Source organism: Temnothorax nylanderi, unplaced genomic scaffold, assembly GCF_030848795.1.
Source record: "Temnothorax nylanderi isolate EJ_2023f unplaced genomic scaffold, tnyl_v1.0 TNYL_tig0258_pilon, whole genome shotgun sequence".
Lineage (NCBI taxonomy): Eukaryota > Metazoa > Arthropoda > Insecta > Hymenoptera > Formicidae > Temnothorax > Temnothorax nylanderi.
In genome coordinates this window covers 193,502-211,406 of record NW_027249320.1, presented here as the reverse complement: position 1 = coordinate 211,406, position 17,905 = coordinate 193,502, and the positions used below count along the sequence as shown (strand labels likewise).

At 37.5% G+C, this 17,905-nt stretch overlaps 1 protein-coding gene across 5 annotated transcripts in view; it reads left to right on the top strand.

The window, feature by feature from the left end:
- The window catches only part of LOC139780034 (uncharacterized), a 200,439-nt gene that overhangs the window by 13,373 nt on the left and 169,161 nt on the right, over positions 1–17,905 (top strand). The window contains exons 1-3 of one of the 5 annotated variants that reach the window (XR_011720088.1): positions 7,185–7,758; positions 7,834–8,021; positions 16,875–16,957. Coding sequence is in view for 1 of the 5 variants with exons in the window: in XM_071718562.1 (XP_071574663.1) it covers positions 7,658–7,758; positions 7,834–8,021 (289 nt within the window). In the remaining 4 variants the exon portion in view is untranslated. Of the gene's footprint in view, positions 1–7,174; positions 7,759–7,833; positions 8,022–16,874; positions 16,958–17,905 lie in introns of those variants that run through there. The other 4 variants (XM_071718562.1, XR_011720086.1, XR_011720085.1 and 1 more) reach the window with 4 other exon arrangements.

Here is a 17,905-nt window from a genome sequence, read left to right as displayed (position 1 = left end):
TTTCTATCCAACGTGAAAAGAAGAAGAAGAAAGATGAACCGTGCAAGAAGTTCAGCTAAAGCGAACAGTAGGCCTTGTGATTCGTACGTGCAGCGAGGTTGACGTAATGACGCATGCGCAGAAAGGTTTTGTGGGTAAGATACTTCACTTTTCTCGCAATTATTTTCGAGGTTAGCCGTGGCTGCGTTCCAAATGTTCCAACATTTATTAAGTCCCTTACACAATGCTAGGCGATAGCGATAGCGATAGCGACATAATTGCCGACAAAGCTACAACATTGATACACGGCTTCCGATGGGTTGAAAATTTTGTCGCTATCGCTACCGCTATCGCCTAGCATTATGTAAGGGCAGAGAGAAGCCATGGGCGCGATTTAGCTGTTACTTTATTTTGAAGCGCCTCTGTCATCAAAATGTTTCTAAATCATTGCATCTGCAATATTTCTTGTGCAATATTGTAGAAATTCACTGCCTGCAATTCAATTTTTCATTACCTACGCAATCTTTCAAAAAATTTTCAGAAATATACCCTAAGAGCACAGTTGACGGAAAGTCGACGGCAGGTCGACTTTTATACGTCGACTTCCAGTCGACTTCTAAAAATGACGGAAAGTCGACTAAAAGTCGACTTCTAAATAGTTGATTTGTAAAAGTCGACGGAAAGTCGACTTCTAAATAGTCGACTTATAGAAGTCAACGGAAAGTCGACTTCTAAATAGTCGACTTATAAAAAGGCAGAAAACAGTCTAGCAGTCATTTTTATTTTATATTAAGCGGCGCGTCATGAATCATCAATATGGCGGCGAATCTCGAGGAGAAGCAGAGCTTACGCGAGTGCGAAGAATACGTGCCTCGAGACAGGATACGAAAAGACGTCGTAAAGCGCCGCGCTATCGACCACCGCCACGAAACGTCGTCGTCGTCGTCATTCACAGTCCTCGTCATTGTCTTCCCGTTGACTTCCTCCGATACTTCCGATAGTTTCTCCAGCAGGGGATCGATTGTGTATCTTGAAATGATGAAGTAAAAATTACAAAAGTGAGAAAATTTATTAGCGTATCTACGATTTTATTTATCAAAATCTAGTAAAATCTGCTCACTTTTGTAATTTTCACCTCGTTTCAAGATACACAATCGACCTCCAGACGTACGCGGCGGTTTATTTTATCGACGTTAAAAGTTGGCGAGAAGTCGACTTTTCGTCATGACGGGAAGTCGACTTTTAATCGGCGGTTTTTGAGACATTCGCCGACTTCAAGTCGACTTGAAGTCGACTTTTGTCCTTAAAAAAGTCGACTTCTCTGCCAAGTCAGTTTCGGTAGAAGTCGACTTCAAGTCGACTTAAAGTCGACTTTTTGCGTAATAATAGTTTTATCATGTATCAGAAATGTTTCTAAACCATTACATCTGCAATATTTCTTCTGCAATATTGTAGAAATTCACTGCCTGCAATTCAATTTTTCATTACCTACGCAATATTTCAGAAATTTTTCAGAAATATTTTAAATGCAATATTGCGTTTGATATGTTACAGAAATATTATTCATGCAATGTAAACGTAATATTACTTTTATAATGTTTTAGAAATATTCCTGAAATAAGGCATTTGCTAAATTTTTTGCAATATTACAGAAACTTACAAATATTGTAAATATCTTTCTGAAAGATTTCAGAAATATTGTTAATGCAATATTGTAAAAAACATGATGCAGGTACATTTCTGAAATATTTCAGATGTACAGTAGGGTGATTCAAAAAAACCTTCTTTTTTTATTTTTTGCGATACACCCCAAAATATCAAAGCTTACCTAAAAAAAGAATTTTCCTCAAAAGGGGAGCAAAATCGAACAAGTTTTAGAAGTCGCTACCAGCGATTTTCAATATTTTCGATTAAAAAATCGGTTTTTTTTTCAAATATTCAAAATTGCATAACTTTTCGAGTTTTAATGATAGAGGCATGAAATTTTCAGGGAATCTTCGTCAATTTATGTAGTTTATGAATATTGAGTTAAAAATTTATTTTCGGAAACAATTTTTTTACGTTTCTTTTGTTTATAATAAAAAAATAATTGTCTATAACTAATAGGCGCCAGCGATCTGGGACTTGGTTTTGATTTTAAATTACATCTAGGTAATCCAAAAACACATTTCAATAATCAAATGCTTGAACATCGGTGAATTTGTTGCTAAAAATTTGTTTTAACAACAAATTCAAAAAACCACGTTACCCGTAATGTAGAAATAACGCATGTCATAATCTTTATTTAGGTGTCTGTATTGCATTCCAACTTTTGTTGTCAAATTTAAGTTGATAGAATAATAAATTATCCAAATGCTACATATTCAATAATTGTTTTTTTACTGCGACTCATATTTGTAAAATGGATAGATTAATAACAATGTTACTTTTTTTGTAATTTGTCATAATAATTTTATTTTCAAAGAACAATAAGTACATCTTACAGTTTCGATCAAAAAACTTATAGCACATTAATTGTTTCATGTTACACGGTTATAAGTTTTTCACATTTTAGGGAACGGGCCCTTACGCTTTAATTTTTCTCAATAGCATTAATAATTGTTTTTTTGTTTAAGTTTGGGATATTTTTTCGATGCTTTACGACTCCAAGTAAAGCAATAATACTTGGAGTCGTAAAGCATCGAAAAAATATCCCAAACTTAAACAAAAAAACAATTAATTATTAATGCTATTGAGAAAAATTAAAGCGTAAGGGCCCGTTCCCTAAAATGTGAAAAACTTATAACCGTGTAACATGAAACAATTAATGTGCTATAAGTTTTTTGATCGAAACTGTAAGATGTACTTATTGTTCTTTGAAAATAAAATTATTATGACAAATTACAAAAAAAGTAACATTGTTATTGATCTATCCATTTTACAAATATGAGTCGCAGTAAAAAAACAATTATTGAATATGTAGCATTTGGATAATTTATTATTCTATCAATTTAAATTTGACAACAAAAGTTGGAATGCAATACAGACACCTAAATAAAGATTATGACATGCGTTATTTCTACATTACGGGTAACGTGGTTTTTTGAATTTGTTGTTAAAACAAATTTTTAGCAACAAATTCACCGATGTTCAAGCATTTGATTATTGAAATGTGTTTTTGGATTACCTAGATGTAATTTAAAATCAAAACCAAGTCCCAGATCGCTGGCGCCTATTAGTTATAGACAATTATTTTTTTATTATAAACAAAAGAAACGTAAAAAAATTGTTTCCGAAAATAAATTTTTTAACTCAATATTCATAAACTACATAAATTGACGAAGATTCCCTGAAAATTTCATGCCTCTATCATTAAAACTCGAAAAGTTATGCAATTTTGAATATTTGAAAAAAAAACTGATTTTTTAATCGAAAATATTGAAAATCGCTGGTAGCGACCTCTAAAACTTGTTCGATTTTGCTCCCCTTTTGAGGAAAATTCTTTTTTTAGGTAAGCTTTGATATTTTGGGGTGTATCGCGAAAAATAAAAAAAGAAGGTTTTTTTGAATTACCCTAATGTACAGTTACATATAAAATGTTAATGAAATATTTCTGAACCATTTCCGAACATTTCAATATTTCAGCAACATAACATATGCCGTGTGAGTATATATATATACAAAATGAAATAGATCGGCATTAGAAACAACATGTAGGAAAAATATTGTGCAAACGGAATTAAAATTTAAAGTCTAGAAAACAAGATTTTCTCTAATAAAATTTTATTAATGCAGAGGAACATGCAGGTTGATAGGATGAGCACTATTGCGTGTAGCGAGAGACGGCGCAGCAATCGGACGAGGACAGATATGTCGTAGAGATATCTCGTTAGACAAAGACAGATACAGACCGTAACATAGAAAACGGGATTAGAAATGTCAGAATTATCGATATTTTTAATTCCGCTTAGACGAGGGCGCTTTCTCGTCGGAGTTCGCCCTTTGCTATAGGATCCCCTTAAATAATTAATGTGAACCTAGCGCTCTTCTCGTCTAACGGGCAACCCAATTAACAAAATCCAGCTTTTAAAGTGTAGCTAAGTGTTCCTAAGATATTGAGGGGTTCCATATTATCGGCAAGGTTCTATATTATCACTTTCTCTTCTATATTAATTATAGAGGAAAGTGCTGTACCTTGGGTACAGCTGTACGTTGGAACACTCTATCATAATCGAATGGTGTTCACATCTGGCGACAGCCAACTTATGGTGCCAATTGTTATTTGATAATCTTTTAATCTTTTTAAATCTGTAGTTTTGTATTGTTGCGATTATTTACACGTAAGTTATGTCGACTTTTATGACGTATTTTGTGACTTTTAAAGTAAATTTACTGAAATTTCTACTGTAATTTTTGTAATTTTTTATAATAAGGATATTATTATCAGCCAAGGATAGTAAGAATGTGTTAAATATGTAGAATAATGTAGTAAATTATTTCTAACCTCATTTCTAACCTATAAGCTGTCAACTAATTTTTTATTAGAAATTGGTTTCTATGGATTGGTACCTTGGAACATGAAGGTTGATGTACTTTGAAACGCTATTTCAAAAGTATATTAGCTGATTGTTATCTTTATATAACTTTTAGTTATTTGTTTAACTACAATTTTTTTCATTTTTACTGACAGTTAGAGTAATTGGAAGCTATTATTTGTTTTATAGCTTGCCACGTAGTAATTAAACATGGAATAAAAAGGCTAAAAGATGCCGAAACTGATATCTGCTGTAAATGCAGTTTTAGGAACTGAAACGACGAAATTATCTCACTGAGAAAAGCAACAAAAATATATAACGTAAAATTTTATTGTCCGTTAAAAGATGCTTAAATAATTTATTAGAATTAAACGTGATATTATTTTTTTTAATTTTTTTATTTCTATTTTTACCTTTTTGTTTTATTTTATTAATAAATATTTTATCAGAGAGAAAACTAAAAGCAATTAAGAAAAACACGCAAGGTTACTTATATCAAATTCATGAAATAAGAGAACGGCTGTTTTTATTTATGACGATAATGATTTATCTCGTTAGATTTAATTATTTTTTCAGTTTAATAATTTATTAAACTGTAATTAAATTGGTAATTCTATAGAATAAGGCCTTTTCCGAATTTTGATATTTTCTTGCGGTTTTCTTGGTAAAAACCTTTGTTGTGACTCCGACAGTGATAATCAATCGGGGGAGCCCGAAAAATATGCACCCTACCTATTTTTTTATTCCATCTATTTTGGTAATTGTATAGATGGGGGGGACCACCTTGGATGACCTTGATATTTTAGTATGTTGTCAAGGTCACCCTCCTGACCTTCAGAAGGTTTTAGCCCGCGCTCGTTATTCGTTAAAAAGTTATTAACAAAAAAAGTTTGGAAAATATAGCAGCTATTTTGAGTATTGAAAGGTATAAATGACTAATAAATATGTCGAAATAGTTCACGCATACACTTTCCATGCGAACCTAGGTTCACCCCCACCCCCTGCTTTCGGGGGAGGTGCGGTAGCCCCTTCCTCGCTTACGTGTGTACTGTTTATACACATGTACTATACACATGTATTATATATACACATATATTATACACATGTGTATAAACAGTACACAAATAGGCGGGGGAGGGCCTTCTCACTGATTTTAGGATACGCCTTCGGCATATAGATTAGTGACGCGCTTTAAAAGTATTTAAGTGTTTAAAGCGCGTCAACTAACCTATGTAGGTTAGTGACGCGTTTTAAAAGTATTTAAGTGTTTAAAGCGCGTCAACTAACCTATGTAGGTTAGTGACGCGCTTTAAAAGTATTTAACTGTTTAAAGCGCGTCACTAACCTACGTAGGTTGAGTACTAATAGACACTATGTAGGTTAGTTGACGCGCTTTAAACACTTAAATACTTTTAAAGCACGTCACTAATCTATACGCCGAAGGCGTGTCCTATAATCAGTGAGAAGGCCCTCCCCCGCCTATTTGTGTACTGTTTATACACATGTGTATATATAATACATGTGTATAGTACATGTGTATAAACAGTACACACGTAAGCGAGGGAGGGGCTACCGCACCTCCCCCGAAAGCAGGGGGGTGGGGGTGAACCTAGGTTCGCGTGGAAAGTGTATGCGTGAACTATTTCGACATATTTATTAGTCATTTATACCTTTCAATATTCAAAATAGCTGCTATATTTTCCAAACTTTTTTTGTTAATAACTTTTTAACGAATAACGAGCGCGGGCTGAAACCTTCTGAAGGTCACTCAGGAGGGTGACCTTGACAACATACTAAAATATCAAGGTCATCCAAGGTGGTCCCCCCATCTATACAATTACCAAAATAGGAAAAAAATAAAGTAAAAATAGGTAAAAAATAGGTATGATGCATATTTTTCGAGCTCCCCCGATTGATTATCACTGTCGGAGTCACAACAAAGGTTTTTACCAAGAAAACCGCAAGAAAATATCAAAATTCGGAAAAGGCCTTATTCTATAGAATTACCATTAAATTTAATAAAATATTATATTTCTTTGAAAAAATTTACTTTTTAAAAAAATTAAAATTTTTTAGTGTTCCAAGGTACAAATGAGAGTGTTCCAAGGTACATTAGGCTACTGTACCTTGAAACAAAATTTTCAATTGTAAAAAAATTGCTGTATTCTCTTACCAGATGGTAATAAAAATTTGGGTTCTTTTTGTATACTAAAATATATATTGTTTAATAATATATTTTTTCAAATTTTTTAAATTAAAACTAGCTCAGAAAAATAAAAAACTTAAAAGTGTTTCGAGGTACAGCACCTTTCCTTACATATATATGTATAAAAAGGATGACAATCGGATAAATTGCTAAAACTAACAAAAAGCAGCTGTTGTAATGAGTTTTTGTAATGAGTAAATAGAGTGAAAGAAAGAACTGGTTTTTAATTTGTAAAGATAATTTTCTTGAAAATAAAATCTTATACAAAAAAATTTTATTTTATATTTTTGATTAATTTTTATACGCGAAATTATTTTTTCTTGATTATGTTACAAGTTCCAACATAACTTCTAGGGAACAATTACATATTAATGTTTGTATTATAATTTTTATTCTAATACTATATATGATATACAGAGTGTTCGAGTTAACCTGTCCACGCCTAATCTCGAAAACTATCAAAGTTAGACGAAAAGTCGAAAAAGCCTTTTAAAGGGATTACTTTGAGATAATTTTCAGCGATAGAACTGTACCCTTCCGTACTGGATTTCAAGGATTGAAAATAGTCTACGAAGGGTATCGATGATCAAAAATTCACTGCGGTCATAATTTTCACGATAAACATATAAAAATAAAGGTCATTGGATTTGTCTTTTCAAGCCCTATCGATTGGTGTTATTTTTGTAGAGGGTTTCTATTTGAAAAATTTGACCCTTTTTACCTCCTTGAAACCCAGTACGGAAGGGTACAGTTCTATTGCGCTGAAAATCATCTAAACATAATCCCATTGAAGGACCTTTTTTGATTTTTCGTTTAACTTTGATAGTTTCCGAGATATCGGCGTGGACAGATTAAATCGAACACTCTGTATATTGAATTCTTAAAATATAACGCACTAACTATGTTAATCTTTTGATAACTATTTTTAGAACGAGGTTGTCCCGCAGCTGTGTTACGCATGTGGGACTCGTTAACGTCTGCTCCACGCGAACTTTGTGGCGTTAAAAATCCTGAGGATAAATGGAGTTATCTTTCGGATGATAATAATATGCGACTCAGGTTTGTATACGCTTTATATGAACAATGAGGCTTTCAGACAGGCGCTCTTAATATATTTTCGCATTATATTCACAGTTTTATATCAGCTGATAAAGCGGTAGGACAAAACGGTTTTCGAGCGGTGTGGACCGAAGTGAACACGAACACAGACTGCGAGAATAATCAGTTTCAATGCAAAAGTATAAAATACTGCATCAATGAGTCGCTGCGGTGCAATAACATTGATAATTGCGGGCCAGACGATTTGTCGGACGAGGAGAACTGTAAGTTTCGTTAACGTTAGAATGCAACGTGTATTAACAGGAGCAAGCATTTCGAAAAGCAATGTGATTCGGTGTTTTACTTTGCTTCTATTATGACTTATATTCTCTCTCTCTCTCTCTCTCTCTCTCTCTCTCTCTCTCTCTCTCTCTCTCTCTCTCTCTCTCTCTCTCTCTCTCTCTCTCCTCTCTCTCTCTCTCTCTCTCTCTCTCTCTCTCTCTCTCTCTCTCTCTCTCTCTTCTCTCTCTCTCTCCTCTCTCTCCTCTCTCCTCTCTCTCTCTTCTCTCTCTCTCTCTCTCTCTCTCTCTCTCTCCTCTCTCTCTCTCGTCTCTCTCTCTCTCTCTCTCTCTCTCTCTCTCTCTCTCTCTCTCTCTTCTCCTCTCCCTCACTCTCTCTCTCCTCACTCCCTATCTCCTCTCCCCTCCCCCCCCTCCTCTCTCTCTCTCTCTTCTCTCTCTCTACCTCTCCTCCTCTCTCTCTCTCTCTCTCTCTCTCTCTCTCTCTCTCTCTCTCTCTCTCTCTCTCTCTCTCTCTCTCTCTCTCTCTCTCTCTCTCTCTCTCTCTCTCTCTCTCTCTCTCTCTCTCTCTCTCTCTCTCTTTCTCCTCTCTCTCTCTCTCTCTCTCTCTCTCTCTCTCTCTCTCTCTCTCTCTCTCTCTCTCCCTCCCTCCCTCTCTCTCTCTCTATACGTGAACTATATTCTACTCTATTATTCAGTGTAATCTCCTATGGATTGTTCAATAGATATATTCTACAAAAATTTTCAGCTGTATTGTTTCTGTGTACCGTAATACCTTTTCAAAACAATCCTTTAACAATATCGATAATTTTTTATTCATCTCTACCACGATGCAGATTAACAGCATTAAAACTCGTTTACAATCAGCATGAATAACAAAGTACTTAATTTATATTAATCAAGTAAAATAACGTACGTTTTCAATTATTTAAATGTAATTATTGTTATACTTTTTTTTTCATCACATTTAGGAATAAATAATTTGATAGCTTAATATAAAATAAATATAAATTATGCAATATTAAAAAAAAATCATATCAATAATAAAATCTATTAAGAATATACAATATAGCGATGAGAGTATTTTTAAATATTATAGAATATATTTTGAATTATGTAAATTAATAGAACTATAAAATCTGTATTTTGTATATTACACGGATATATCCACATATGTGTAAAGACAGAATAATGTTGGAAATTACATCGATAAATGCAGCACGGAGTCATTTATTATTACGCTATTCATTTCACCAGGAAATATTACATACTCAGGAAAAAATACCTCTTATTTGTTCATATTAGTTCATATTAGTAGATATATAATTATATATGGTCATATAAGAAATGGAAATATAATCTTGAACAATATGTTATGTCCAACCCCAGGATTAGGATAAGAAAAACTGGATTAGGATAAGAAAAAAGTGAAGGAAAGGCTAACCAGAGGGGTAGGGGTAAGGAAGGACGCAAGCAGATACTTTACTCTGTTGCTCGTAGGTACTGAGGTAGGCACTGAGGCGCGTTGCGCGAGCCGAACGCACTTTCGATGGCTCAGGATGGGTCAACATCCGTAAGAACGTTAGGACACCTTCCGTGAGCAGTGCGATCGTCGGTCCTGTTTTGAGTCAGGGAATTTAATCTCTTTAACTCAGGATCGGACCTTGCGATTTCGAGAGCGCAATGAGTTGTTACGTCCTGTGGACTTCGTGATTTCCTTCTTTCATAAAAACCTTTCGTAAGATGTTTTTTTAACAGAATTATTTTTGGGATGACCGAATAATATTTGTCGATCGGAGGGCAGGTTACTAATAATAGTGAATCACCATTCTTCCTGACATCAAAATCAAACAAATAAGTATATTAATTGTGAAACCTGCGCCGCCGGTCAATTGTAACGTCGGGCCGTCATATGACTCCCAGAAAAAATTCGTGAAAAACACTTCACGTTAGACAATAACATATTAACGCGAGACAATAGAAATTTCGAAATCTAGCGTCTCGATCCGTGAGAAAAATGTGTTTTTCGATCGATAACTAACGAAAGTCATCATCGGAGTGTTGTGCCCGTAGCCGTGAAGGAGGGACTTTGTCGGAATGTAGGCGCCCAAAGGATTAGGATCCACGCACTAATAAACGACACTCCGTACTTTACAGTAAAAGAGGATGTATTTGCTCTCACTTTATTACAAGAGGTTTAAATAGTAACTTAAGTTAACACGCGTTAAGTAGGATGCGCGGTTACTCTCAGAAGCGATCTGTCTGATCCTGTCGCTATTGACATATATATCATTTCATTAAGGCGGAAGGAGTGCGGTGACCCCGATCGGAGCACGTACGCTGCTCCGTATCTGTTCCGCGCGACTCCGCCGCTGTCTCAGCATTCTGGGAACAGAACTGTGACTCGCTTTCTTCTCGTCACATTCCTTTTTAATAATTTAATAATTTAATTGTCTCATCTTATATTAATATTTTTCTTTTCTACTTTGATCACATATTGATTATTAAACTTGTTCTTATTCCCAAAAGCTGGTCGGGCTACGACAGGAGAAACAAGTTAATCACCAAAAGGTTGAGACATATTACTTGATAATCCATCCCTAAAAAATCATATATAAACCGCAACAGCGGGACACCGTATGCACTCCGAAATTATAGACAGTCTAGTCCGCGCAGAACGGCATTCATAATACAGTAGGGTAAATATGAGGATTCTAGGCGGGTGCTCTGGGGGGGGAGAGGGGCAGGGGGGGGTCCGCGGCGGGGGAGTAAGGGGGGTACCGCGTACGATCCGCGTAGAGGGGTCCGCGGGGGGTGAGGAGGGGTACCGCGTACGATCCGCGTAGAGTGGTCCGCGGGGGTGAGGGGGGTACCGCGTACGATCCGCGCAGAGGGGTCCGCGAGAAAGGAGGGGTACGGTCCGCGTTTTCGGGCGCCGCAGGGAGAGGAGGAACCGCGTTCGCGTTTTCGGGTGCCGCGGGGAGGAGGGGTCCGCGTGCAACGGCCGCGTCGGTCCGCGGTGAAGGCCTGAAGGGGGGTCCGCATGACGTCACAAGGCGCGTGCCCACTCGCGTTCTCTCTCCCTCGCGCGCGGTCTCTCTCGCTCCCGTCCCCCGTTCGCGTTATCTCTCCCTCGCGGATGTTCTCTCTCCCTCACTCGCGTTCTCTCTCCCGCCCGCATCTTCTCTCTCCCTCCCACTCGCGCGTTCTCGTTCTCTCTCGCTCGCAGTTGCATTCATACCAGATCTTCGTATTATTTCTCTCTCTCTCTCCCTCACACCGATGTTTACATTCTCTCAGGCTTACCCTTCCTATTCACCTTCTTACCTGTGTGTCATCCGTTCACGTCTTCTCTCACACTCGCCTATTTCTCTCGGGTGTCCTCTTCGCGTTCGCCTTCTCCATCATTTGCATCTCTATTCGCGTTCTCGCTCACGATCGCGTATCTTTTTTTCGCCAACGCGATATTTAATTTTTAATATTTTAATTATTTTATTACAATAACTACTTAATTTTAATGTTAAAAAAAGTTTTTTTTAATATTTTAATAACTTTAAAAAAATTTAATTTAACTTAATTATTATTATTTAAATTATTATAATAAAATATTGTACTTATTAAATAATATTAATACTAGTGAAGGAAGCGGGGAAAATGAATAATAAATAGTTATATATGGAATTACACATAAAAAATATTTATTCTTAAAATTGTGATAACAAACAAAACATTTTTGTTGAAATTAACCGGTGATGAGACATAGGATTTTATTTCAAAATCACCAGATTTCTTCTTCTTCCTCAAAATCCTCCATATCGAATAGTCGACGTAAAGCGAAGATATCTACGTCACCGGAATTTTTCATCATTCAGCTCCTGGTCTATAGTCCGGAATCAGCTGACCCAACGCTGGTGCTCAAAATTTAGAAACCCGCGAATCTGTATTTTATCACGATATATATAGCGCTAAAAACAGATTATACAAAAATTTAAAAAAAATGTTAAATTTGCCAAATTTCGAGCAAATAAAGGATGTTGAAAATAAATTTAATAACTTCAATAAAAATATACAATTATGTTAACGTTTCGAGCCTTACTTGGCCTTCTTTAGAACCATAAATAACGATGAATAACACATTATTTTCAACATCCTTTATTTGCTCGAAATTTTGCCGTTTTGATTATTTAGCTGTTTTGCTTAGTCGAGCGAGATCATATTGTTGTTTAAAAAATGTTAAATCTATGAAAATATTCATACATACCTGATCGTGAGGGATCCGAACCTTCACCTCATTCCTAATTCGTACCTCGTACACGGGTACGTTGTCCACCCATATCCACCCCACTCGGCATGTTACGTTGCTGAAATATTGAAATATTCGGAAAAGGTGCAGAAATATTTCGTTTACATTTCATTTGTAACTATGCATCTGAAATATTTCAGAAATGTACCTGCATCATGTTTTTTATAATATTGCATTAACAATATTTCTGAAATCTTTCAGAAAGTTGTTCACAATATTTGTAAGTTTCTGTAATATTGCAAAGAAATGTAGCAGATGCAATATTTCAGAAATATTTCTGAAACATTATAAAAGTAATGTGTTACGTTTGCATTGCACGCGTTATATTTTTTAATGTTTCACATACAACATTGGATTTGTAATATTTCCGAAAAGTTGCTGACAGACTTTAGAACTTATAAAAAATTAAATTTATTATTATATAATTATTGCATTTTATTGCTTTTTTCTCTTTATTAAGAATTTTCTGATATTCCAAATTTTGTCATATGGCATTTTTAATATAAAATATAAAATATTTAATAATATTTAATATAAAATATTATTCGACGCTGACTGGCAAAAAAGATTTATTCGTATATTTGTATTGTTAATATTGTTATGCGATAGCTATATGCTCACCAAAATAAGCAAGTATAAGCGTCAGAGTCAGAGAATAACCACTACCCTGTTCGATCATCGATGTCAAGCAACAAGGCGCCGGTAAGTATACCTAATTTCGAGCAAATAAAGGATGTTGAAAATAATGTGTTAATCATCGTAAGTATAGCCGCCGCGCGTTTGTCTGAAGAAATCCGCTCTCTCAGCCGGTCACCCATCCAAGTAACTTGGATGGGTGACCGGCTGAGAGAGCGGATTTCTTCGGACAAACGCGCGGCGGCTATACGCACATGGCTTAATATATTGTATTGTATTGTAGTATTTATTTCATATCCCCGTAGGGTTCGAAAGGCGTTTTTTAAAGGAACGTTCCCAAACCTATTAAAAAGTACATAATTCTCCTCCTCGCGTCCTGGCCATGTAGCGACCCTTCACATACTAGAACTCCCCACCCTCTCGAAACCCGCCCCCGCCCTCCTTCTCATCCTCCCCTCCCCCTCCCTCTTTCCCTCATCTTCCACGCCTCTCCCGTCTGTGTCTCTCCTCCTCCTCTTTGCTTTCTTTTCTCTCTCCTCCAAACTGCTCCCTCCTCCTGTCTTCACCTCCTTTCCGCGTCTGGTCCACCACAGGAGTCCGCCTTGTCGTCCCCGCTTCTCTTTCTGTAACACACCAGACTACCCTACCTCTCTCTCCCCCTTTTCTCCTCCTCCCTTACCCCTCCTCCTATTTCCCATCCTCCTCGTCCCACAAAATTTCCTTTCCCCTGCTCTCCCCTCTGCAGCCTATCCTGTTTAGCCCCTTCAACAGCTCCTCTGACCGCTCCATCCTTTTTCACGCCCCTCTTCCGCTTCCTTACAACGTCCCCGCATCCTCTCCTCCTGCTCACTCCTTTCCCCTTTCCTCGCTTCCTACCTCCTTGCCTTTGCCTTTACGCCGGGCGGCGGCCGAACACGTGCCTCCTTCTCCTTCCCCTCTCTATCTGTAACACAGTCACTTTTCAGCACTCACCGCCCGACCTTCCACTCTAGCCCTTCCAGCCTCTGCCGTGCTCACTCCATTCCTCCTTCTCTTCCTTCCCTTCTACTTACAGTCCCTCTTCCTTTCGCCTCTCTCCACTTTCCTTGCTACTTGCTTTCTGTCGCTCTCCGTAAACTCGTACGCACTCGTTCGCCTTGCTTATATAAAGGAATGCGTCGCGCGATATAAACCGCTTCTCACGCCACACTTGCTTACCTCTACCGGCCCGCTCTATTGATTCTCCTATCGACTCAGCGGATCCTCGCCTCTCCTCCTTATCGACTCGCTCGATCCTCGATCGAACTGAGCAGTCGATGCCTTGACTCTCCTCCTTACCGACACCCCTGCTCCCCGCTTTCTTCTCTCAGCCCGCCGTTCTCATCTTCCTCCTCGGCTGCTCCGGCACCTCCACGCCTGGTAAGTATACCTGGCCTCTTTTAGCACCGCACCATCGCCCTCTTCCCCTCTTCCCCTCCTCATCCCCCCAATCCTCGCCCTTCCTGTATCTGCTCCCCTCCTTGCTTCTTCGCCTTCTCTTCCCAAAAGCCCTCCGTCATCCTAACCTCCTCTTGCATCTTCTCTTCTCCTGCCAATTCCTGGCGCTCCTCCTCACTTTCACCCTCGCCTCCACTCACTCCGCTCCCTTTCGGCTACCTGCACACCCTCCTTTCTTCTTCCACCTTCTCCCTCGCCCTCAACACCCTTTTCCAACACTCAAATCTTCTCTTACTACTTTCCACCTGTTCCCCCGCCGAGGGCTACGGGGAAACTCCACATGGTTTAATATATTTTTTTTGTTCCGGTAACAAAATATTTCATTTTTCACATATCAACAAATAGTTTTTGCGTCAGTAACAAAATTTTGTTTGCTAATACAAAACATTTTTCTCAGTGTAAAATGTATTTGAAATATCTCTGAAGTGTTTCTGCAATATTTCGTAGATATATTTCAGAAATATTTCAGTAATAATACCGAAATATTGCCGAAATCTTTCAGTAAGGTTGCATTTGACATAATTGCGGACATTGAAACATTGCCGAAATGATGTAGAAGCGGTCGTGAAATATTTCTGAAATATTGATGAAAGGTGTAATATTTCAAATGGAATTTTGCAGAAATGTTTCTGAAATATTACTTGCCGAGTGGGACTGTAACAATAAAAGAATGGTTAATTTAAAAATCAAAAAGTAAGTGTTTGTTCCGCCAATAATGTTTAACCAAAAAGAATATATTTATCTCGACAACAATTGGCAAAAAATACTTAAAAGCTTCACAACGTTTTAACCCAGGATTCGGGTCCTTATCAAGTGATCTACGAAATATAGCATGGGGTCAATGTGGGACATTCTCTGTGTATTTTGAAATTTATTTCGCTCCTTAAAATTTTTGCGTTGACTAAAAAGGATTCAATTTCTGTTACACTTTTTAAATTCTAACTATTGACGATGTTATTTGACCCCATGTTATATTTCGTAGATTACTTGATAAGGACCCGAATCCTGGGTTGAAACGTTGTGAAGCTTTTATGTATTTTTTGCCAATTGTTGTCGAGATAAATATATTCTTTTTAATTTAAAAATATTTTTAATATACAATTATGTGTATTATACGTACTCCTGCGGCGGGATAAAGAATTTCGATGTAATCCTCAATTTGCTCTCTTTCCATTATTCTCGTATACTGCTTTACTTTTTATCGCGTTATTACCGGCTCAACTGACTGCAAAGGCTGAGCCAGAGTTCAATTTATAGGGAACGAAAAATGTAGAGAGAGGGTTGTACGTGATTTATCTGCGACATATTATATTGTAAAAAACTAGCTGTCATGAAAAATAATCTTCTACTTACCGTTGCATCTTGGAATCGCGGGTGATTACTCTGAACCGCTATCGAATAAAAATGTGAAGCGAGGATGTGCATGAATTATTTCAGGCATATTATATTATGTGAAAATAATACCTTTTTCAAAGACACATCGCAACGTGTCTCACGATGACTTCATCGAACACGTGCAAAACTGCTAATTTTGCAAATAGCACCGATGTATGGCTGCTGCAGTTATACAATTAACTGTTATTGAACAGCTATCAAACAGCTAAAACATCTTTAAAATAGCTATTGAACATCTATCAAACAACTCAAACATCTTTAAAACATCTTTAAAACATCTTCAAAACATCTTTAAAATAGCTTTTGAACATCTATCAAACAACTCAAACATCTTTAAAACAGGTATTGAACAACTATCAAACAACTAAAACATTTTTAAAACAGCTATTGAACAGCTTTCAAACAGCTATTGAACAACTATCAAACAGCTCAAACAGCTATATTATACTACAAACAATGTGGGAAAAGGAAATAAAACATTGTAACATTTATATATATATATATATATATATAGTTTATTTTTTTAGGCGGCAGTGTGGTCTAATGGTAGAGCGCCAGACTCGTAATCTGAGGAACCAGGTTCGAGTCCACTAGAGCCATGTAAACATGGAAAGTTTTTTCCGAAAGCTGCGCCCTCCGTGCAAGATAAGCTCTTGTGCGGAGCAAACTGGGCTCCGTCTTTCGGAAAGAAACGTTAAGCCGTTGGGCTAAAGGGTTACGTGAGAGGAGAAGGGTAGTATTGGATGAGAATTGAATAAAGGGTTGGAAACGTCCCTACAAAACGCCTTACAACCCTGAGGGGAGTCAATAAACGTATATATATAGTTTATTTCAAAAAATCACAATTTTTTCTGGCGTTGCGATCACCAGTTAAATATTTTTAATACATTTTGTAATGCGCAATTCTTAACATGTTTTCCGCATCGTATAGTATTAGTAACATCAAGAATATTTTAAGATTCGACATCTTCGTAATCTGCATCCAAAGTCTCAATGTCTAAGTTTTCTCTCGCATAATTCTCAAGCAGATCCACCAGCCATTCTCGTTTCTGGCATCCCTTGACGTATACAAGAGTCGACGTCTCGTTGCCCTCTCCAAGCATGGCTGATGTAATTAGGTGTTTCGCCATGCTGTACGGCACGTTACCGTCCTCCATCGTAGTCCATGATGATTTGCAATCAACCAGGAAGCGTGCATGACTTATCGGATTTTGTGAGGAGATTCCATGGCATGGGGCATGTAAAAATGTAATGCGCCAAAACGATCTCGTTTCTCAGAACCGCCACCTCCTTTACGACAAATTTCATCATGACGACGAATCCTTGCAGATCGATAAATGTTGGCACGATCATGACAAAACGACGGAGCAATCTGCATCTTATCGCGGTACATCTGTGCCTCTTACATTGCAATATCTGCTGATCAAGAGACACGGTAGTGTCTCGCGCCAAGTACACGCGGAGCGAGACCGACCGTGACTCTTTTACGCGACGCGACGATTTGCGAGTACTCGAGATGTTGAGATCTCGATAACGAGTGAACGGATCAAGTTCTAAGTAGGCTTGATCGATAGCTTGGGGTCGATTTGGTGGGGGGGGTACGTGTTTTTATTTTTCCGCTACGTGCCCTACGAGCGGAGATATTGTGACGGGCAGTATTTGATTACGCGATCATGCAAGATGAGACAATAGGCGGTAGTATTTGCCGGTACATTCTCTTTGCAGTCAAATTCTACTTGCACATTCACTGTGGCGCTCTTGACAGATTCGTTTTGTCGCGAGCAATCAATGACAACAAAAGGTCCTTTTGTCAGGAATGTAACCACGGTACAAAGCGTATCCAAGCAGTCGTATCCGTAATAAGCTTTACGAAAACGCGCATAGATATCAAAAAGGACGGCGTATCGATTTTTGCCAAAATCTAGATTCAAGTCATCGTACGGATAAAATTCAGAGTTTAGATAAAGTTGGTCAAGTTGCAGTCATCAAATACGCTAACATCTTGCGACATGATATTCTTGCGACCAGTCTGCAGGGCAAAGATAACGTACTGCGGCTT